The sequence below is a fragment of the Leucoraja erinacea genome, chromosome 12, assembly GCF_028641065.1.
Source record: "Leucoraja erinacea ecotype New England chromosome 12, Leri_hhj_1, whole genome shotgun sequence".
NCBI lineage: Eukaryota > Metazoa > Chordata > Chondrichthyes > Rajiformes > Rajidae > Leucoraja > Leucoraja erinaceus.
Genome location: NC_073388.1, coordinates 36,207,272 through 36,230,616, shown reverse-complemented (window position 1 = coordinate 36,230,616; position 23,345 = coordinate 36,207,272). Strand labels below are relative to the sequence as shown.

The following is a 23,345-nucleotide window of genomic DNA, read 5'->3' as shown; positions in this document are numbered from 1 at the left end:
CTCCATTAAATTGGCTGGCACCTTTGGAGTGAATAAAAATGTAATGAAGCAGTGTTCCTTTTCCTCTGGGTGCCTTCCTTCCCAAGGGTGACAGTGAGGAAAGGCTAGTTAGCCAGGTAGGACTTTGCAATGATAAAAGCAAAGTAACAGGATAATGTAAACCTGTGGTCACTAGAAAAAATCCGTGAGTGTGTGAGCAGGGTGTACTGGCAGCAGAAAAGATGGTGAAATTGTGGCACATGAACGCACAAACGCACACATGTTCACATCAAAGTTTTGCTATGTTGGATTTTCTGAATGGTATATGAAGCTTACAGCACAAACTTTGACCAAATGCATGGGAACACAGAATATCTTCTAACACTGATCCAAGATCAGTGGGGATTCACATCGATCTCATTGTCACTTGCTCCCAATACCTCCTCATTACAACACAGTGTGGTTTCACCTTTTGCACCCAGCAGGTTCAAATTGTCCCTGAAGTTTGAGGTGAGGTCTGGTCGGAATAGGTCAGATTTCCTAGTATCTGACCTCCAGTTCTCTTCCAATATCCAACAATGTAACATACATATGCGCATGGTCTGGGACAAGTTAATACATGCTGCAGTTAGCCATTTGCAGAACCATTAGCAAAGGTAGGCATGATTCCAGCTGATGTGAGAAAATCTGGAATCTTGCTTCTGCTCAGGTGGGAGTCTCGTTCATCCCTGGACATAGAAAGATCCAGAACAACTAACAACAAAACATCTTGTTGCTGTGAAATATACATGCCAAATGAGTTGTGAACTATTAATCAAGTCCATAGCAGAGTGCATCTTAAACACAAGGAACGCAAACAAGGTGTATGGATTTTATTTAAAATTTTGTTTGACAAATATTTTTAGAGCCCAGTTAGATATTTGACATAATCTGAAGGAAAGGACACCATTAAACTGAGTTCCTGTTCTCATCCAATATTACATACACTGCACTGTTGTATCTATTGCAGAAAAGAGTAAAACATGTAAAAAAAATAACGTAATGCAATGTAAATATAAATTTAGCTAAGACATGTTTCACATTTTCTATGATCTTTGCCAAATCACAGAATGGTTAAGGCCTGTAGGCCATTCTGCCCATTAAATCTCTCACTGGTTCCACATAACACAAATCCAGGTAATCCCAATTCTAACTCCCTTGTCTTCTCCCCATAATCCTGAACTGCAGGTGCTGTATTAAATCGAAGGTAGACACAAAATGCTGGAGTAACTCAGCGGGTGAGGCAGCATCTCTAGAGATGCTGCCTCACCCGCTGAGTTACTCCAGCATTTTGGGTCTACCTTCCAATTTAGCATACTGCACTCAGTACTTACTTTTTCACACAGAGAGTGAATCTCTGGAACTCTCTGCCACAGAAGGTAGTTGAGGCCAGTTCATTAGCTTTATTTAAGAGGGAGTTAGATGTGGCCCTTGTGGCTAAAGGGGTCAGGGGGTATGGAGAGAAGGCAGGTACGGGATACTGAGTTGGATGATCAGCCATGATCATATTGAATGGCGGTGCAGGCTCAAAGGGCTGAATGGCCTACTCCTGCACCTAATTTCTATGTTTCTACCCAGCACTGAAGGAATTTCAAACTTGTGGAACACCTATTGAATCTACAGGAGTGATACTGAGCTCTCAGTTGACTTGTCCTTTTATTCTCCATCCCTCTCCCACTCTTACTTCTCCATCACTGATACAGTGAAGCTTGGGGGACAGCATTTTATCTTTTGCAGAGGAACATCATAGCCCTTGGGATTTAACATTGAATTCAGCAAGAAAAAAGAGACTGCAGTTTCCAGAATCTGGCACAAACAAAATGAATGCTGGAAGAACTCAGTGAGTGAAATAGCATCTGTAATGCAGTATATAGAAGCATTGGTGAGGTCTGCAATGTTCCCAGAAACATGGTAGCAGGACTGGCTTCAAGTAAGAATGTAGCATCATTGCCTCTGACCCCAGTCCCCAAATCCAGTATGCTTGGGCTAATGTACATCCACTGAATATAAGATTGAGGACTTAAAATTGCTTTACCAAATGGACATGAAGGAATACTGTTTAGTCTTTTCACAGAAACACGGCTTAGCTCCAGCTCTTCCAGCCCAAATATGTATCAATCTATCTCATGCACTAGCGCCATCGGGTATAGGAAAAGGTGGCAGCGCCAACCTCATGGTAAACTCCTGAGGTACGGACGTGATGACCTTGTCGATCTCCTGCTACCCCTGCCTGAAATGTCTAGCAGTGAAGTGCTGCCTCTTCTACCTCACAAGAGAGTCCACATCCCGCCCAGGCACATATTCAGCTAACACTTAAGGAATTATTCGCCACGGTCAACAAACACCTGACGGCATCCCCCCAACACCTTCTCCATCATTGCCAGGGATTTCAACATGGCTAACCTGTAGAAGGTACTTACAAACTAACATCAGCACATCTCCTCCAGCATCAGAGGATCAAACACTCTCTTGCTTCTGCTACACCACTATTAGAGATGTCTGTCACTCCATCGGTTGCATGCACTTTGGAGATTTCAACCATCTGATTGTGCCTCTACTTCATTCATACGGGCAGCAACTGAAGAGCATAATTCCAGAAGAAGGAATGTACAGAGCTCTTCAGGGGAGACAGAGGAATGATTTTGTGACCAGTTGGGACTTAGTAGACTGGAAGAACTCAATAATGGACCTGAATGAATAAGCCATGGGTCTCACTGATTTTATAAGGGAATGTGTGCAAGAGTAGGTTCCTACCAAGACCATTTGAATGTGCCCTAACTGGAAACCTTGGATAAACCAAAAGATAAGCAATTGGAGGTTGAGGGGAGACTTGATAAAAAATATATACATTTATGAGACGCATTGGTAGGGTAGACAGTCAGAACCTTTTCCCTGGGTAGAAAAGTCTGGAGTCATACCTGAATTTCTCGTATGACTGGATGGTCTGACTTGAATGCAGCAGATCTGCTCCTCAGCATAGAACGTTAAACATAGAACAGTACAACATGGGAATGGGCTCTTTGGTCCACAATATTTGTGGCGAACATGATGCCTAGTCAAACTGATCTAATCTGCCAGTACAAGATCCATATCCCTCTGTTGCCTGCACTTCTGTGTGCCTATCTAAAACCCTTTAAACACCACTTTCTGGCCTCCACCACCATCCCTAGCAATGCATTCCAGGCCTTCACTGCTCTCTGTGTAAAAAAACTTACCACGCACATCTCCATTAGACTTTCCCCTCTCACCTTACAACTATGCCTCCACAAAATTCATAGAGATACTTTCAGACTAAATTAGATGATCAAACGGATAGTTGACACCTGTGGCAGGGATAACTGAGGCCTCTCACTACTAGTCTGTGATCCACTTTAAATGGATATCCATAATAGAAGAGCAATTTTTTTTACACAGAGAATGGTGGAATGGTGCACTCAATGCAGCGCTATGAGCGGTGATGGAGGTAGCTGTGATAGTGTATTTTAGTTACACACATGGATGTGCAGGGAATGAGGGGAATATGCAGGCAGAGGAGATTAGTTTAACTTGACACCATGTTTGCACAGACATTGTGCCATTGAGTACCAGTTCTTCTGCTGCACTGCTCTACTTTCTATGCTCTATAATAACTGATAACTTTTTGTATATTATTGTTGTTGTGGCTAATGGGCCTATAAAGCTGCATCGATGGACAAGGGCTGATGAGAGAGTCGGCTTGGTTTTGTACGTGGGAGGTCATGTCTCACAAATCTGATTGTTAAATATATTTAAAATATTTTGGATTCCTGGACTAGGTTATAACTTTGAGACAAGCCCAGGCTTGCCCCAGGTTGCTGTGTATTGAGACAATGACCGATGACTTTGAAATGCATCTACCAATTGATGAGAGAGAGAAGCCCAGACTAGTCCCAGTGAGGGGTATTGGGACAATGTCTGATGCCTTTGAAATGTGCAATGACCAATGCCTTTGAAATGTCTTGGCTTGAAAGTACCAACTGGTAGGATGCCTTTGATATGCAACTGCTGATTGACAAGAGACAAACTCAGACACATCCTGTGGTAATGTGTATTGACTCTGACCACGACTAACATCTTTGGTGCTTGGGTGACAAAAAAAAAACAGTATAAAATACTATGTAATTATTTGTTCATGGAAGTGGTGACACGAGGAGAACCATGTGTCTATGTTGCTTACTTGGCTGGTGTATCCTCGTCACTTCCATCGACCGATAATCAGTAAAGTTTGAATTGGTCAACCTAACCATATTGTGAGTTGACTGTTTATTAAGAAGAGAACCTTTTAAGAAGTGAACGTTTTTCAATGTGACCAAAGAGCTTGGTGAAGGCAGAGCTGGTAATATTGAATACATGGATATCAGCAAGGCTTTCAACAAGGTTCCACATGATGGGCTGCTCTGGAAGGTTAGATCCAATGGAATCCAAAGCAAGATAGCCGAATGGATAGAAAATTGGCTTCATGGGAGGAAGCAGAGGGTGGAAGGTTGCTTTTCAGACTGGAGGCTAGTAACTAGTGGTGTGCCTCAGGATTCGGTGTTGGGACCATTGCTGTTTGTCATCGATATCAATGATTTGGATGAGAATGTAAAGGCACGATTAGCAAGTTTGCAGATGACACTAAAGTAGGTGGTATTGTAAAGATTTAATAGGAACCTGAGGGGTAACTTTTTTGCACAAAGGATGGTGGGTATATGTCAGAGGAGGTTGTTGAGGCAGGTACTATCACAAAGTTTAAGAAAAATTTGGACTGGTACATAGATAGGACCGTTTTAGAGGGATATGGGCCAAATGGAGCCAGGTGGGACTAGTCTAGATGAGACAGGTTAGTCAGTGTGGGCAGGTTGAGCCAAAGGTTCTTTTGCACTGTATAGCCAGTATTGAGCATTATTGTTTTATCATCTATCCTCACTGATTGTAGGCTGTTGGTGACCAAGTCGAGGATCTTATTGCAGTGTGGAGTGCTAACTCCAAGTTCCATGAGTTTGAGATGAGCTTGGATAATGTGAATAAAATCAGAGCTGTAATTTATGAATAGAATTCTGACATAGTTGTCTCTCTTATCCAGGTGTTCCAGGGATGATTATAGGGCCAGGAAGATGGCATCAGCTGTGAACCTGCAGGGGCGGTAGGTGTACTGTAATGGATCGAGGTTGCTTGGTCGGCTGGATTTAATGTATTTCATACTGAGTGTTCATGAACTGAGTGGCTTGTTTGGACATTTTAGAATCATTTACAACCATACCTTTCATACAGATTTCCAGTGTGCCTCATATTTAGAGAAATGCATCCATTTAAGTTCGAAAATATGAGAGCAGGGCTTTTAGACCAGGTTCAGAAACCTATCATGATCCAGATTGAGGGAGTTTTATAGATTGTGTGTGATATCCCTGGATGCCATTTGGGGAAGGATTAATGGCTGTTGTTAACAGAGAGGTAACTGGAGAACACAAGTCATCAGTAATAAGCTGATCAGATGTTCCACCTGCACATGAGTCAGTTTCCAAATTATCCCACTCTGAGCCGTCGTTGATGAAAAGTTTTACCGAACTTAAAAGGATATCGGCACAATTCCAAATCCCTATTTCTGTGCTCTCTAGATTAATTTCCTGAGAGATATCAAATTGATGATGTACAGTCTCTGATGCCTGAATGTCTTTAGCAGTGTTGTTCCTGCTTGTGTCTTCTGTATCTTCATCACTTAAAAACTGTTGGTACGGTAAATGAGAGGATCCTGGAACTCTGAGGCTGATGTTTGGGGTGATGCTTGAAGATCCACCATTTTCAGTAGATGTTTGGAAGGAGATAGGAATGCATTCATTCTCCTTGTCTGTGCAACCATCGTTTACTTGCAGTAATCTGTTACACTCATAACTTGTACAATTCAATTCACTACTTTGGTCGAAAGCATTTCCATCCATACTGCCAGTTATTGACATGGTTAAATGTAATCTCTGGCTTTTCTGGTAATAGTCATTGGCATAATCACTGTGTGTAATGAACGAGATACGGTCAGCCTCTGGATTTTCATCAAGCTCTTTGCATTGCAGATTCACATGTAATTCTTGAGAAATAATGACCTGTTTAGGTAAAGAGACATTAGTTTTAAACATTGCGTATCCAAGCTCGTTCAATAGATTTCCCTTGGATGAATAATCTGGTATTCATCAACAAATAATGTGATGACGGTACATGATTCCTCCATATCTCCATCCATAGCTGTTCTCCTGGGTTTTGCTTCTGTAGCCAAATCTGCATCAAGAGAAGCATTCAAGTCCTGGTGAACCTACACTAACTAAAAAAATGGCAAAAAACCTCCATCTCAGTGTGCCATAAGGAACCATCAGACATTTTAATAAACATTTAAACTGGGAGCTAAACTTTACTTAGCTTCAATTTCAATACATTTAAAAACAGGTTGTGAGCTATGATGCCCTGCAAGACATAATTAATATTACCCCAAGCTACACTTAGATAATGTGTATAAAGAAGATGTTTAGTGGGACTGCCTGTACTTTATTCTGTTTTTATTGATTTGACTATTGTTTGGCACGATAGTTTCTTCCTAGACTTGAATCGTCATTTCTAAAGTTCTCCAAGGATCCATTTCAGAACATTCCTTTTGTTCATCGATGTCCTGTAAAGTGACAATACCATCTCTAGCCACAAGATCACTTTCTACGTGACCTGACATGGCTTGCAACTCCATCGTTCCATCACTTCCTATGACTTCTCCACTAAACATGTTTCAACATCCAGTCTCAGATGGGCCCTTACTTTTGTAATCATTAGTCAATCTAAAACCATCAAACTGAGATGCTACCACAAATTCTGTTAACTTACTGCTAATCCATCACTCTTCCGAAATGCCTGATGCTAAGCTTTGTACCTACATTCATCCACAACCAGCATTTCTAATCTATATCCTCTCTATATTAAAGGTCAACTGCATGTCCCCATCCAACACTATCTGCTCTTTCGTCCACCCCTATCTCTTCAAAAACCATGGTTTTACAACATCAACATCAAGGAGTAACATTTGCAGCCCAATGTAGGTATGATTTGTAGTGGATGTGATGTTTAAAAAATCAAATCAAATTTGTCCTCAATCAACTTTGAACGTGCCCACTCTTGGCCTTCTGTCATTGCCTGTGGCCCAACAACAGGAATGTTCCACCTGATTACCAGTAAATGTCTCTGTCCTTGTACTGCAATCTGAACATTCCAACAGTACCTCCATGCAACTGCTAACAATGTTGCCCAGCTGTTTTCACCACCACCAGATCAATGATTCTCACATCTCCAATCTTTGTGATTATGGAACACAACTCAAACATCATCTCTACCCCGAGATCCTCTTTAAACTACTGTACTTTCATCGCCATGATCTCTATCCTGGGCGGCTGGAAATCTGGCCGTTCCTAGGTTGCATTTCTTTGCAAACAGGGAGAACAAACTGAACATGTGTTAATCAGGGTAGTGTTTGGGAGGAGAACTATTAGCAGAACCCCAATGAGTTTAAACTACAGAGCAAAACATTCCTTCTTGTGCTTCTCCATCGTACTTCAAGATATAAGAATACATTAGGCTATGTGATTTTGAAGAGTCAGAGACTTATCATTACAACATCATACATCATGTCTTGCCATAAATGATCTCCTGAAGACATTTCTCTTCTTATTCTGCTATAACTCCATTAACACAACTGATACTTTCTGGTATGGGCTACAAAATTCACAAGCAAGTCTCGTAGTGATAAGCATCAAACTGTCCCACTGTAGGAGGTGTCAAATCTTGCTCTCTTTCAAGGAACCACACTTGCAGCAGAAGCTGCCCAAGATGGAATCAGAGGCTCTTTAGCAGTTTATATAATTGTTTCATTGTGTATGTAATTTAGCAGGAACCAATATAGAATCATGCATTTTGGTCAGGGTAAATTAACTGATGAAACAGGAGGACACATATCCCCAAATTTCAATCAGTTTAATAATATTTTCAAGGGTCAAACATATTTCTATGCAGTCAGGTATAGGAAAAAAATATTTACATACCAAGGATTTAGGAAGATCTGACTGGACCAAATGTAGGTAAGTAAATTCTTTCACCATCCATATCCCAATACCAGTGATGATCAAAACTACAATGAAAACAGCCCCCGCTACTAAGGGAGCAATCCACAGTATATCTACCAGGGAAGACAACAGACAAATAACAGATTTATGATGTAGAAACAAGATACAAAGCGCTGGAGTAACTCAGCGGGTCAGGCAGCATCTCTGGAGAACATGGATAGGTGACGTTTTGGGTCGAGCCCTAGTTCAGAACCGATCCAGAAATGTCACCTGATCATGCTCTCCAGAGATGCTGCCTGACCCAGAGTTACTCCAGCATTTTGTGTCCTTAACAGATTTATAACGCCTGCTTATTTAATGACTCTACGAATCCTACTCTGGAGATTTTAGCAGGAGTCCAGTATTGTGGGTGTGCTGTCTGCCAGGGATGCCTCGTTTGGAAGAGGCTCTAGCTTCTCTCTGAGGTGGGCAGAAAATATAGCATGACAGCAGCTGATAAAGGAGTAAGCAAATCATTTTGTGTCCTGTGATTGTATCCAACTAAATCTGGTTTAAAGAAGACCCACTGTGTTTGATTCGCATCACTCATGATGGCCACTGCAGAAGGGCACAGATGCCCATAGCTCAGCACAGAGTCTGATCTGTATATGGTTTCGCTGATTCCCCTGTCAGCTTTGGCTATCTTGTGCTTCTGGTTGGATTCCATTAAAACTCCCATTCCCACACGGACCTATCTATCCCTGGATTTCTACACTGCCACGGTAAGGACAAATGCAAACCTGAAGAACAGTACCTCATGGTCTACCTAGGTAGTCTCCAATCCAATGGTGTGAACATTGAATTTTCAATTTTTAGGTAAACCACATCTCTTTCCTGATTCACATCTCTTTCACAATTCTCTCAACTCCCCCCTTCCTTCCCTCCCCCCCCCCCCCCCCCCCCCCCCCCCCCCCAATCTCCCATTATTCAGATTTTTCCCCTTCTCCCAATGGATCCATTTGCTCAACATTTCTCCCTTATCTGGTTCCATCTATCACAGGCTTTATATATTAGATTGCAGAACCTGCCACTTTTGTTATGCCTACTTATCACCTCCAGCCTCTGATTCTCCTACCACCTCCCCCTGCCTTGTTTGATCTGCCCTACATCCCTCCTCACTTGATTCCACCTATCACTTGCCAGCTCTTGCTCACTCCAACCCCTCTCTTTATACTGGTTATCTTCACACTATGCTTCCAGTCCCGATATAGGATCTCGACCCAAAATGGTGATCAGTTATTGTGGGGCAGAAATTGCCAATTGAATGTGTTGTTTGTAATGTAAATTAATTTGTGACCCCAAAGTTGAAGGGGGAGATGTAATGTAAATCTAATGTAATTGCCAGCACCACTTGAATCCAGGAGTAGAAGCTGGCGAGTTGGCCAGTGCCTCATGACGAGTGGCCTTCTAGAAGCTTGTGGTTTGGAGTGGGAAATAAAGAACTTCTTACAAGATGTCATCAGAGTCGGACATCCATTCATTGTGCTAGCCACAACAGGGCCTTACAGGAGACATTATAGGGTTGGCATGTTGGAGGTATCATGGGAAGAGGGATGGATGGGTTTGGAGTTCTGCTGGATGATCAATTATAGGATTTCATTTGGATGGGTGATCATTGAATGGGAGAAAAGATCACGTAAGGATCCGGTGGAGGTTGAGAAATTGATACCCTGGTGGGAAAGAGGTCTTCATTTGACTCAGTAACTGAAAGGGACCAACAGGATTTGATTTCCCTATACTGGACTGGGACTTGAACAATGAGGCTTGTTTTGAGTTATGCTTCAAGTGTAGTTTAAAAGTCTACTGCTTCAGGTATGGCTTGCAAACCATGGCGACTCTATAGCAAATGGAAGTGGTATCTGCATAAGCGCAGCACATCAATGGACTGTACAGGTCATACCCAGTGTCCTCAACAGGTTAAGTAGAATTTGCACAGAGAATGAATTCGCAATAATGAAAATCATAGCTTTTGTAATTTATGTGCTAGGTCTCCAACATTTCTTCACATTTTGCTATTCATGTACTAGGATCTTTTATCATACAAAATATTGCGTTGTGTAATTGAAATGCAGTAATTATTTGGTTGTAGAATAAGTGAGAAAGTAATATTTCAAAGATTTATTTGGTACAATTCAACATGGCAGCCTTAAGATTATTTACCTGTATTTTGAGTTGAGGTGGTTGTGCAAATCTTTCTGGAATCCTTCATGTGGTAGTTATGTAATGACTCAAACCTGGCTACAACACAGTATGTAAAGTTGGATTTTAGATTTTCAAACCGATAATATCCTTTCCCCGATTTATCAGGTTTTACTTTTCTATTCTGGTGGGAAAAACACATCCATTACTCATTGCATACTGTATAGAATGACTGGGGTACATTAAATAATCATCCCATAAACTGATTTCAGAAAGCAGCAATATTAATATGAATATTGAATATGAATAATACAGAAAAACTATAAAATAAATCATTTAGGTACAGTGAAATTATTCAAGTGATCTTTCCCTTATGCTTATAGGAAAAACATTAAAATATTTATCTATCAATATGCAATTTTGCACAGTAAAGCGCAACTAACAAATTAACGATTGGAGTTGTGTGATTTTGTGTTCAGAAATCTAGGGAGTGGTGCGCAGTGTGACCAATAACAATTAAATATCTACATTGATCCAGATAGAGGTAGTTAAATGCAGAATTAGGATAAACAGGAACTGACAGGTGAACCACACCAGTAACACCAAGGTCAGGGAATAGCAGATGCAGTTCCATAGATGATAGTGTCTTCTTAAATGCTTATATGCTGTCCTGACTCTCACTGATTGAACCTAAGACATACAAAATAGGAGCTGGAGAGAGCCATTCTGCTTCTAAAATGTGCTTATTTACTGTAATAAATACACCTTAAAATTCCAAACATAATTTTCCTTTCACAGATCCATGCTATGTCAGCTCAATCATATTATTATTTAATATTTATAATGCACAAAAACTATTCAGCCCTTCAGGTCCATGCCAGCTCCTATTAGTCCTATTCCCATTCTTCTTACTTCCTTACACCACTACAACCCGTACCGTCTCCCGCAGACCCATTCAAATCACTTTTGATTTTTTTCTTAGATACACTAAGGATAATCCACAGATTGTAACTAACCTAACATCATATCGTTGGGTTGGTCAAAGGGAACCAAAAGAACTGAAGGAATCCTCCAAGTCATGGAGCTGTGACATGACAGCATGTGTTTTGATACCATACCCTTTTAATGCATTCCTCTCACATTCCTTTATTTTCCATTTAAAATTTTATCATTGTAAGCGAGCTACATTTTTATTTTTACAGTAAAGATCAACATGCCATCTTTCTTCCTAACTGGTTTCTCTACTCGCATGTTAATTTGCAGAGATTTGCATGCAATGACCTCAGGGTCCATCAGAAAATCAATGTTTTTCAATTTACTGTGTGGCTAGACTCTTCTTCAATGCCATTTTTTAATTCACCGCAATTCTATAGTTGTTGGACAAATAATGGGTAATGGTGTGTCAGAGTTCAGCAGAGAGATTGATAAACTGACTGAATGGTGCCAGAACAACAAACTTGCTCACAATGTGAGCAAATCCAAGGAGCTAATTGTTGACTTTAGGATGGGAAATGGATCCATGAACCTGTCTTCATCAATGAGATGGCAATGCAGACCGTGACATCTGCATGTTCCTGGGCATGCATATCTCTGATGATCTGTCCTGGGTCCAGCACTTAGGTGAAATCACACAAAAAGCACATAAATTCCTCTACTGCCATAGAAGATTAAGTAGATTTGGGATGTCAACGAATACTGTATCAAACATCCACAGTGTATGGTAGAGAGCATACTGACTCATTACATTAGAGCCTGGTTTGGAAACTCAAACCCAGGAACAAATGAAGCTACAGAGGGTGGCAGACACTGCCCAGTCCACACATGAACTGACATCCATACTATCGAAGGGAGCTATAGGAGGTTCTGCCTTAAAAGGGCAGTCGATATCAAAAAGGATGCACACCAACCTGGCCACGATATAATTTCACTACTGCCGTCAGGAAAAAAGGCACAGGAGGCTGAAATCTGTCACCTCCTGGCTCAAGAATACCTTCTTCCCAACAACCATCAAACTCTTGAACTGTACAACACGAGCTATCACAGTAAACACAGACCAAAACAGCAAATGAAGAAAAAGATGAGACAGGCTGTTGACGCGGCTGCCAAGTATGGCGCCAATAAGTAGGAATAAATTTCCCATTTATTCCTATTTTGTTGTCTGCCCATTATCCAATTCTCAGTCCACACCTCTGCATCATTTCCAATCCCATAAGCTTTAATTTTATTGAATTGAATACTAATGGATGTGGTACATTTGGAGTTTCAGACAAAGCGATCCAGTGTGTGTGTGCGCGCGTGCGTGTGCGCGTGGGTGGTGTGTGTGTGTGTGTGTGTGTGTCTGTCTGTCTGTCTCTATATGTATGTACATATTAATGTATATAGTGGAAATTATTTTATTTAACTTGGAGAGAAGACATGAGAACAAGAATGGACCATGCAAATATTTAAAACTTTATATATAGTATTTCCAAAACAATATTAAGTTTGGTATAATTTCTCTTGAATATCAATGGAAATATTATAAAAAGTTAAATTAATCTTGTTAGAATAGCTTAAATAGAAGTTCACTTACTGTATACGCTTTGCCATTTTCATCAACAAAAAGGATAATGTAAATCAAATATGGATCAATATCCCTCAGTGTCTTTAGTTCATGACTATCTTCTTCCTTGTGTGGTGTCAGAGGCATGTCAAGAATTACTTCAATTATCTGGAGATTGCTTTCCACCATAACAATTGGGGGACCCACAATGGCTGCGTAAAATAAAAACAAAGAATCATAAAGATAAAATATTTTAATAGATGCACATACTGCATTTCTGTCCACCCTTGCAAGTAGGTCTTGTACCTTCTATAATTTTCCAAGACCAATACCTAAATAACCTTTAGAGACATAAGAGGCTGCAGAGGTTGGAATCTTGAGCAAAAAACAAAGTGCTGGAAGAACTCAGCAGACGATGCTTCAGGTCGGGAGCCTTTTAAACTAAAGAAGGGTCCAGACCCAAAACGTCTTTCAGCTCATTTTTACACGAACCATCAACCACCCATTTACACTAATCCTACATCAACCCCATTTTTATTCTTCTCACATTTGCACCAATTCCCCTCAGATTCTATGGCTCACCTGTACACTCAGGGCAATTTATAGTGGCTAATTAACCTACCAATCTGCATGTCTTTGGAATGTGGGAGGGTACCAGAAGAAACCCATGTAGTCACAGGAAGAACATGCAGACTCTACCCGCGGTCAGGATTGAACCCAGATGCGAGGCTGCAGATCCACGAGCAACATCAGAATATAGTGCATTCAATTTCCTTCCTCCGAATTAATGTAATTTATTTCCAAAAGATAAATGATTTGCTTTTCAGATATATTTTCATGCATTCCTTTTACTGTAAAACAATCAATCCTCTTCTTAAATATATCCTGACAATATGTTTACTTGCTGTAAACAGGTACATGCAGGCTATATTTATTAAACAGACATTAAAACAACTCATTCTGACAGTTGCTGGCTTCATATTTTCTACAAAATGGCACTTTAAGTCAGAGAGTTGAAGGCCCCTTCTATCAAACTGTAAATCAGAGAACTCGCACTAATCAACCACAACCTCTCCTTTTCGCAGAAAACATCAAATAACTGCACATGGGTCAGCATGAAAGAGATGGGCCAAAGGAACTGTTTCTTTGCTATATGCCACAGATTATATTACATAATGAACCGACAACTACTAAGATATCAAAGGTAGACAAAAATGCCGGAGAAACTCAGCGGGTGAGGCAGCATCTATGGAACGAAGGAATAGGTGATGTTTCGGGTCGAGACCCTTCTTCAGACTGATGTGGGAGTGGGGGGAGGCGGGATGAAGAAAGGAAGAGGTGGAGACAGTGGGCTGTGCGAGAGCAGGGAAGGTGAGGGAGAAAGCAAGGACTACCTGAAATTGGAGGTCAATGTTCATACCGCTGGGGTGTAAACTGCCCAAGTGAAATACGAGGTGTTGCTCCTCCAATTTGCAGTGGGACTCACTCTGGCCATGGAGGAGGCCAAGAACAGAAAGGTCAGATACAGAATGGTAGGGGGAGTTGAAATGCTGAGCTACTGGGAGATCGGGTTGGTTAATGTGAACTGTGCGGAGGTGTTGGGTGAAGCGATCGCCAAGCCTGTGCTTGGTCCCACCGACGTAGAGCAGTTGACACCTAGAACAGCGGATGCAATAGATGAGGTTGGAGGAAGTGCAGGTGAACCTTTGCCTCACCTGGAATGACTGCTTGGGTCCTTGGATGGAGTCAAGGGGGGAGGTAAAGCGACAAGTGTAGCATTTCCTGCGGTTGCAAGGGAAAATACCAGGGGAGGGGTTGGTTTGGGTGGGAAGGGACAAATTGACCAGGGAGTTATGGAGGGAGCGGTCTCTGCAGAAAGCCGAATGGGGAGGAGATGGGAAGATGTGGCCAGTGGTGGGATCCCGTTGGAGGTGGCAAAAATGTTGGAGGATTAAGATATCTGTGACCATTCATATTGCCGCATCAGATTTACCAATAACCGGTTATGCAGCTTTAAATATATGGCGCAGCCACATTCAACCTTTCTCGGTGCTCCTCCCCTGAGGGAATCATTACAGTGTTTTAACGTCACTGTCAACGTCAAGAAAAACAGCTGCACCCAAAGAATGTTTTCTTTCTGGAGTATCTGTGGCATACCTTCAAGGTAAATAACTCTCTGCATTCATTGACACTATACAGTGATGTCTAAAATACAGGATGATGAATGTCAAGCATTCTTCTTTTGTTAATGGAATGCTGTGTCAAATTTAAGGATAATGATAAAATTGAGCTTCCAATTTGGATACAATAAAAAGCTAATGTAGACAATTGACAATAGACAATAGGTGCTGGAGTAGGCCATTTGCACCGCCATTCAATGGGATCATGGCTGACCATCCCCAATCAGTACCCCGTTCCTACCTTCTCCCCATATCCCCTGGCTCCACTATTGTTAAGAGCCCTATCTAGCTCTCTCTTGAAAGCATCCAGTGAACCTGCCTCCACCGCCCTCTGAGGCAGAGAATTCCACAGACTCACCACTCTCTGTGAGAAAAAGTGTTTCCTCGTCTCCGTTCTAAATAGCTTATTCCTTATTTTTAAACTGTGGTTCTGGTTCTGGACTCCCCCAACATCGGGAACATGTTTCCTGCCTCTAGCATGTCCAAGCCCTTAACAATCTTATATGTTTCAATTAGATCCCCTCTCATCCTTCTAAACTCGAGAGTGTACAAGCCAAGCTGCTCCATTTTCTCAGCATATGACAATTCCGGGAATTAACCTTGTAAACCTACGCTGCATTCATTCAATAGCAAGAATGTCCTTCCTCAAATTAGGGGACGTAAACTGCACACAATACTCCAGGTGTGGTCTCACTAGGGCTCTGTACAACTGCAGAAGGACCTCTTTGCTCCTATATTCGATTTCTCTTGTTATAAAGGCCAACATGCCATTCGCTTTCTTCACTGCCTGCTGTACCTGCATGCTTACTTTCATAGACTGATGTACAAGGACCCCCAGATCCCGATGTACTTCCCCTTTTCACAACTTGACGTCATTTAGATAGTTAAGGGCCTGTCCCACGAGCATGCGACTCCATGCTGCAAGCGCGACCTAAGCGACTCCATGCGGCAACCGCGACCTAACCAGAAGCGGGGGCCGCGCGGTGGTCGAGTGAGTGACATGAAGTGCGAGCGAAGTCCGGCAGTGGTTATGTTTCACCAATTCTTTCATTTAGAGAATAAGGCATAATTGTATTCGATCAAAACAAGGTGATGAATTATCTGTTTTGTTTCACACTGCCTGTTTTGTGCATGTAGCCAAGAAAAGTGTCATTAAGATAAATTAGCAAAAAAAAATGTGGTTCTGAATTAATTTCTGGAGTTAAAATAAACAACGATAAAGCCAATAAAAATAGTGGAATGGCCACAAACCTTGTCGCACAATGTTCTTAAACATAATCTATTTTTGCTGATCAGATGCCAGGAAGCAAACAGGACAAACCTGTTCTTTAGGAACCACATAATTGTGTATTCATTGAGCCAAAACCAAGAATGTATCTTCTCAGGTGTACGTCACAGGGTTGCCAAAATAATTATGTTCAACAAATGTTAAATGTTCATGAAGGAAGAAATTCTACCTCATTCTTTGCCCTAAATAGACAAACTCTTATTCTGAAACTTCGGTACCAGTTTTAAATTTCCACATGATGGTAAATATCTTCTCAATATTTATTCCAAGGGTGTTCTCCCCAATCATCTGGCCAGTATTTATATAATCACCTTAGGTGAGAGGATAGCACAGTGGCACAATGGTAGAGTTGATGCCTTACAGTGCCAGAGACCCAGGTTCAACCCTGACTAGGGGTGCTATCTGAATGGAGTTTGTATCTTCTCTCTATGACCACGTGGGCTTTCTCCTGGTTCTCCGGTTTCGTCCCACATCCTAAAGATGTGCAGGTTTATAGGCTTCTGTAAAATTTCCTAGTGTGTAGGATGTGAAAGTGGGATAACACAGAACTAGTGTACGGATGATCGTTGGTCAGTGCGGACTCGGTGGCCTGAAGGGCCTGTTTCCATGCTGTATCTCAAACCTAAACCAGTTAGCCTAGTATTTGCTTATTATGTAATCTTTGAATCTTACAGCACAGAAATAGCCCTTTCAGCCAATCGTCCACCCCTGCCATTTGAACGTATTAGACATATCCTATTGCACCTTTCCTCTGCAAGTACCTGTCCAAACATATTTTATTTGATTAAGATATTTTAATTTCCTTCCTGATTACATTTGAAATAGAAAAGTGAAATGAGTTTCATTTATCCAATCTAAACAAAGATTTATAATCATCTCCCAAAAAGTTCAACATCCATGCAGTAGTGATGCTGCATTATTCCTTGATAGGCAGTGAGCAAGAAAGTTATAGCAGCCTAGATAATGTGCTTAGGTCTCTGCTGCTGGATACAGAGCAACCATATCTGGCTCAGAGGTAATAGTGTTACCAGCTGAGGCACAGTTGCTCGGAAATGAAATGATGGCATGAGCATTTGCTAAATTATCACAGTGACAAAAACTAAACAGTTAGGCACTCACTGTCCCGGATTGGCAGAAGCTCCTTCGATTCCACCCATGAGGATTCAGATTGGTTGGTGACACTTTTAACCTGAGCCCAGTAAAGGTTGGAAAAAGACTTAAACTTCCATGACAGGTCACATGAGTGTGCTGTAATATTGGTGCATCTTTTCACTGGAGTGAATTTCCCTTGAGCATTGCTTTAAACAAAATAAAAGAATCAACAGATGAGTCCCACTGCAATGCATCAATTCCATTTGAGGCTTCTGTGGCCCATTTGTCCAAGAGTTCACATGAAAACCTAAAGGCACATGGTATAAAATTAAACAGTTTCCATTTAAATGAAAGATTGTTATCAGACTGGTTCTTTATAATAGGAGGAAGACAAAAATGCTGGAGAAACTCAGCGCTGCAGCAGCATCTATGGAGCGAAGGAAATAGGCAACGTTTTGGGCCAAAACCCTTCTTCAGACTGATGCAGGGTGGGGAGGGGATGAAGAAAGGAAGAGGGGGAGCCAAGGGGCTGAGGGAGAGCTGAGAAGGGGAGGAGACAGCAAGGGCTACCGGAAATTGGAGCAGTCAATTTTCAGGCCACTGAGATGCAGACTGCCCAAGCGGAATATGAGGTTCTGCTCCTCCAGTTTCCGGTGGTGCTCACTCTGTCAATGGAGGAGGCCCAGGACAGAAAGGATGGATTCGGAATAGGAGGGGGAGTTGAAGTGCTGAGCCACCGGGAGGTCAGGTTGGTTAATGCGGACCGAGCGGAGGTGTTCGACGAAACGATCGCCAAGCCTACACCTGGTCTCACCGATGCAGATCAGATGACATCTAGAGCAGCGGATGCAATAGATAAGGTTGGAGGAGGTGCAGGTGAACCTCTGTCTCACCTGGAATGACTGCTTGGGTCCTTGAATGTAGTCGAGGGGGGAGGTGAAGCGACACGTGTAGCATCTCTTGCGGTTGCAAGGGAAAGTGCCCGGGGAGGGGGTGGTGTGGGTGAGAAGGGAAGAATTGACCAGGGAGTTACGGAGGGAGCGGTCTTTGCAGAAAGCAGTCAGGAGTGGAGATATACGGAGGGAGCGGTCTTTGCTGTTTTCCGCAAAGACCACTCCCTGCTTAACTCCCAGGTCAATAGTTCCCTTGGGTCCTCTACTACTTTGAAGGATAAGGATAATTGGTTATTACAAACATGAAGTCCCACATTTTCCAGCTTCACCAACAGTCAAAGTTCTGGAACACTTAATAGAATCGCTGGAGCCCATTCATCATAAGGTGTGACACAATTCAAGAAGACTTATTATCAGCTTCAAGGACAACTATGGATGGGAAGACAGTATTTTGGCAATGATACTTAGACCCCATAACAACCTAAGAAAGAGTAACATATTCACCAAAAAGTGTTCAGAAATCTATGAAACATAGATACAGATGCTTACTTCAGGTTGCTGACCTCAACTGTGTATCGTGTGTCTGGAGATGTCCCAACTCCTGGTTTCCATGTTACAATATATCTAAAGTTTTCAGAGGTTAACTGCACATCTTGTGGTGCGACCAGCTGTCCGAACACTAAAGAACAAATGTACATTTAGGTTACGGATTCAAAGGTCAATGTACATTCCAATTATCTACACCTTTTTAAGATTTTGTTACTGCACTTAAGCCAGCTTTCAAATAAACAGAGATGGATATCTCTGACTAGGTCTTGAATGGAACATGGAAAACCAGAGGCACAAGTTCAGTGCTTTGAATATTTGCGTATTTACTGTATGTTACATGCAATTAATTCTGAATCAATTCTGAAAAAGTTGGAGAGAAAGATTCTGCTTAGTTTCATCATGATTGGATTATTAAAACAATTTGAACAATTCACACCTACCACATAAAAGGAGATGAATGAATACTGTTACCCAAACAGTTGATTTAGTCATCTCCCGAAGCTGACCATTCTTCATTGACATCTTAAAGCCTGCAGAAGGAATGCATAGAATAATCACAGGGATTTGCCTTTGTGTCTTTGCTGTACAAAACTATTTTACAAAACTACAGGAGATGCAATACTAGAAAAAGGTGCCTTCCCAGATAACAGTCAAATTTTAATTTCCCGTAACAGCAAAGCTGGGTCACATGCTCATGTATCAAAGAAAGAGTTGAAAAAATTACACAAATATTTGTTTACTTTACTCACATTTAGATAGAGCAAATTTTACTTTGTATCTCACATCTCTGGGTAGTGATTTATAAATTTGGTACGGGCAAATGTTTGTTTCCCAAATAGCTATAATGTGGGCATACCTGTACTTGCAAAACAAGCCTGAATTGAAAGCAGACTGTGGTAAACAACACTTTTAAAATTATTTTCTTGTAGTTAGCATCCAAGTTTGGAGGTGAGAAGATTATTTTGTTCCAGTTAACTTTATACTTTTAGAGATACAGCATGGAAACAGGCCATTTCGCCCACCAAGTTCTCGACTACCAGCGATCACCACGTACATTAGCACTATCCAAAACATGAGGGACAACTTACAATTTTACCGAAGCTAAGTAACCTACAGACCTTTGGAGTGTGGGAGGAGACCAGAGCACCCGGAGAAAACCGATGCAGTCACAAGGAGAACGTACAATTTGCACACAGGCAATACCCGTAGTTAGGATTGAACCAGAGTCTCTGCCGCTTAATAGCCCTGTCCCACGGTGCGAGTCCACCCACGAGTTATCCCGAGTTAAAGAAAAAATCAAACTCGTGGTTTTCTACGAGATTCCAAGTTTATGTTCACGAGTTTCAATGAGTTCCCACGTGTGTGTCTAAGTTTGCCGTTTACTTCTCATATCTGCAATGTACCAAGTTCCTCTCCCGAGTTACTCTTGAGCCAACAACGACTACCGTCATGTGGAAAAATCATCACATGGTAAAAATGATGTCATGCAGTTTTTTTTTTCACTATAAAAAGCCTCCCATGTTTACATTTCTTAGGGTTACGGAATCAAGGGATATGGGGAGAAAGCAGATTTGGATGATCAGCCATGATCATATTGAATGGCAATGCTGGCTCGAAGGGCCAAATGGCCTATTCTGCACCCATTTGTTATGTGTTTATACCTTTTAAATGTTTTGACATGCGTTTCAGGATTCCAGCATCTGTCTTTTCCAATATCCCTTTCCCTGTATTTCTCTTAGGCTTTTCCTCTCTTTCCCCAACTCCTATCTCCTCCATCTGCCAGTCCATCTGAGTGTAGATATTAAGTTCTTCTTGGCTGTCTATCTGTATGTGTGGACTTTCCATTAAAAGTAATCCATGATCATTATCTCACAATCCTTCAGGTGTTTTTGCCACTCATTTCTCATCGAGTCATGGGTTCATACATCACAGAAACAGGCTCCTCCACCCACCATGTCCATTCCAGCCATATCCTTCCTGACCGTTATTCAAGTTCTGGCCCATATACTTTGTAAACCTGCCTCCATCGCGTTCTCAGATTACGGCTACAGTACTTACTGGGATGAGAAAAAAATTATCAGATGCCCTCTATTCCGCCTGCTGCTCACGTTAAATCTACGCCCTTTGATGAGTTCAATTACTCTGATTATTGTCTGTCCGCATTCATTTCATTATATGTTCACTGGAGCAGCACGTGTCACTACTCCAGGGACCCGGGTTCGATTCTAACCTCCGGTACTATTTTATGGAGTTTCCCCCAAGGGCTCCCTTTCGCTCCCCGCACGCTGCTTTGTTGTATGAATGCTCCCCACAACACCTGCTGTGTTGTATGAACCCATGACTCGATGAGAAATGAATGGCAAAAACACCTGAAGGACTGTCACCTCCCCCCGATGTGTCGGTGAGTGGTCGAATGGGGCTCAAGTGGGAAATTGATGTGAATGCGGGCAGAAATTAGTTTGAGGTAAATGAGTGTTTGATGGCTGGTTAAATGGGCCAAAGGGACTGTTTCCACCCTTTGAGACTTGTCACGTACACGCAGCTACACGCGAAGCTTCACTATTTGTAAAGGTTTCTTGTCTAATGTACTTTTTTAAACTCACTGAACCCAAGTTTAGGGATTTTTCAATATATAGGCTGACGGTTAGTACATTTCTCACCCCTGTTTATTCATCGCTCGGCAGATTATTTCAGGGATCTCGCCTCACACCTGTATCATTGGCCACATTATCATATCCGTGACTGCGGATGGTATCAAACGACCCCAAAGGATATTCCCCTTCGTGTTGGCAAAGTTTTGCAATTGCTTTATTTTTCACATAAAGGCTATTTATTTTTAAGAGTTGGTGTGGATCATTTCATTTCAAATAATCTTATTCAAACAAGAGATGGACACAAAAAGCTGGAGTAACCCAGCGGGTCAGACGGCATCTCCAGAGAAAAGAAATAGACGACGCTTCGGATCGAGACTCTTTTTTTCAGCGTTGCTACATGACCCGCTGAGCTACTCCAGCTTTTTGTGGCTGTCTTCGGTGTAAACCACCATCTGCAGTTCCTTTCTACACTTATTAAAACAGGAATGCATTCACTACCCCCCCCCCCCCCCCCCCCCCCCCCCCTCCCCGCCCCACATAACGCATCAAACCTCTGAAGCAGTAATGTGAAAGGCACATAAACAAGGGAAGTGACTTGCCCTTGGAAATCTGGAAATATTGGTTGTTGGTCGCTCTATACCAAAGGCCAAGGTGCGATTCCCACAGGTGTCTCCAGCACCAGGGGATCATTCCTGACCGGCAGACTTGGCAAACCTTTTTTTATTCACCTTTTTTTTCTCTGTACAATTAAGAGTACCCACGAGTTAATACGGCAAACTCACGGGCTACTACGGTATTACAACAAGTTTAAAAATATCAAAGTTTTCCTTCAAGAGTATATTTGACTCGTGTAAATCTTTTAACATGTTGAAAATTTTTCACGAGTTAACACGTTTCACGAGTACCTGTCGTTAGCGTTACGAATCGCTAAGTTACGTCCATGAGCTCCAACGTGCCCGCTACGTTCATTCTACGTGATTACCACGAGTTTGATTTGTTTTTAACTCGGGATAACTCGTGGGTGGACTCGCACCGTGGAACAGGGGTTTAAGGCAGCAACTTTACCACTGCGCCACTGTGCCACCCACTTTGGGGTTATTTGGTGTTAATTCTAAACAGTTCTAAATCACATTTAAAAGAATTCGACAGGAACCTGGATAGAAAAGATTTAGAGGGATAGGGGTCAAACTAAACTAAGTGGGACAAGCACAAGCACAGGTATACAAATTGGACGGCATGGACAAATCTGGCCAAATGGCCTGCTTTAGTGCTGTGTAAATTTATTAGTCCATGGCCCTAATTGAATTCAGAACAGGCTATCATTGCCAAATGAGAATATCTAATCACTTTTAAAAGTAGTAGGAAGGAACTGCAGATGCTGGTTTAAACCGAAGATAGACACAAAGTGTGGAGTAACTCAGCGGGACAGGCAGCATCTCTGTTGAGAAGGAATGGGTGACGTTTCAAGTCGAGATCCTTCTACTTCTGCCTGTCCCGCTGAGTTACTCCAGCATTTTGTGTCTACCTCATTTAAAAGGACACGAGCAGGTAGATATAAAAACATATTGGATGTATTTTTAAAATTGTAAGAAAGGGTATTTAACTTAATTTTATTTTTCCAGTGTTCCTACGTTCTTTCACAACATAAGATATTCACGAACAAGAGACAACTACCCGATTAAAAAAAATATATTAACCTCGTTATTTTTGTGAATGTTCTAGTTCCTTTAATAACAAAAGGCAACGCAGAATCTCTTTGCGGTCAGATTCACCAATAAATGATTGAGTAACTCATTACATAATTGCCCCCTCCTTAACCCCTCGAGATGTATCTTACCTTTAACTTCAGCGTTGCAGTCCGGCAAACGACGACTGGTCGCTCGTCAGCCCACACTGGTTGTATATTTCCTTGAAGAGAAACGCC

General features: G+C 41.8%; 1 protein-coding gene across 1 annotated transcript; it reads right to left on the bottom strand.

Moving 5' to 3' along the window:
* Window positions 1-838: 838 nt before the first annotated feature.
* On the bottom strand, window positions 839-23,345 carry LOC129702250 (interferon alpha/beta receptor 1-like). Its single transcript, XM_055643922.1, has 8 exons — window positions 23,259-23,345; window positions 19,268-19,357; window positions 18,828-18,957; window positions 17,413-17,591; window positions 12,856-13,037; window positions 10,305-10,467; window positions 8,085-8,218; window positions 839-6,113 (listed from the first exon to the last, which is right to left on the bottom strand). Exons 2-8 carry the CDS (start codon window positions 19,347-19,349, stop codon window positions 5,379-5,381), a joined length of 1,605 nt encoding a protein of 534 aa, XP_055499897.1. The 5' UTR covers window positions 19,350-19,357; window positions 23,259-23,345; the 3' UTR covers window positions 839-5,378.

What these genes read in the sequence shown, in the direction of transcription:
- LOC129702250 (XM_055643922.1), bottom strand. Translation starts at nt 19,349, where the DNA reads ATGTCAATGAAGAATGGTCAGCTTCGGGAGATGACTAAATCAACTGTT. An exon ending in CATTCATCTCCTTTTATGTG is followed by an intron (nt 18,958 to 19,267) that starts GTAGGTGTGAAT and finishes TTTGTTCTTTAG; the next exon opens with TGTTCGGACAGCTGGTCGCA. An exon ending in CAGATCTTCCTAAATCCTTG is followed by an intron (nt 6,114 to 8,084) that starts GTATGTAAATAT and finishes TTACCTAAACAG; the next exon opens with GTCATTATTTCTCAAGAATT.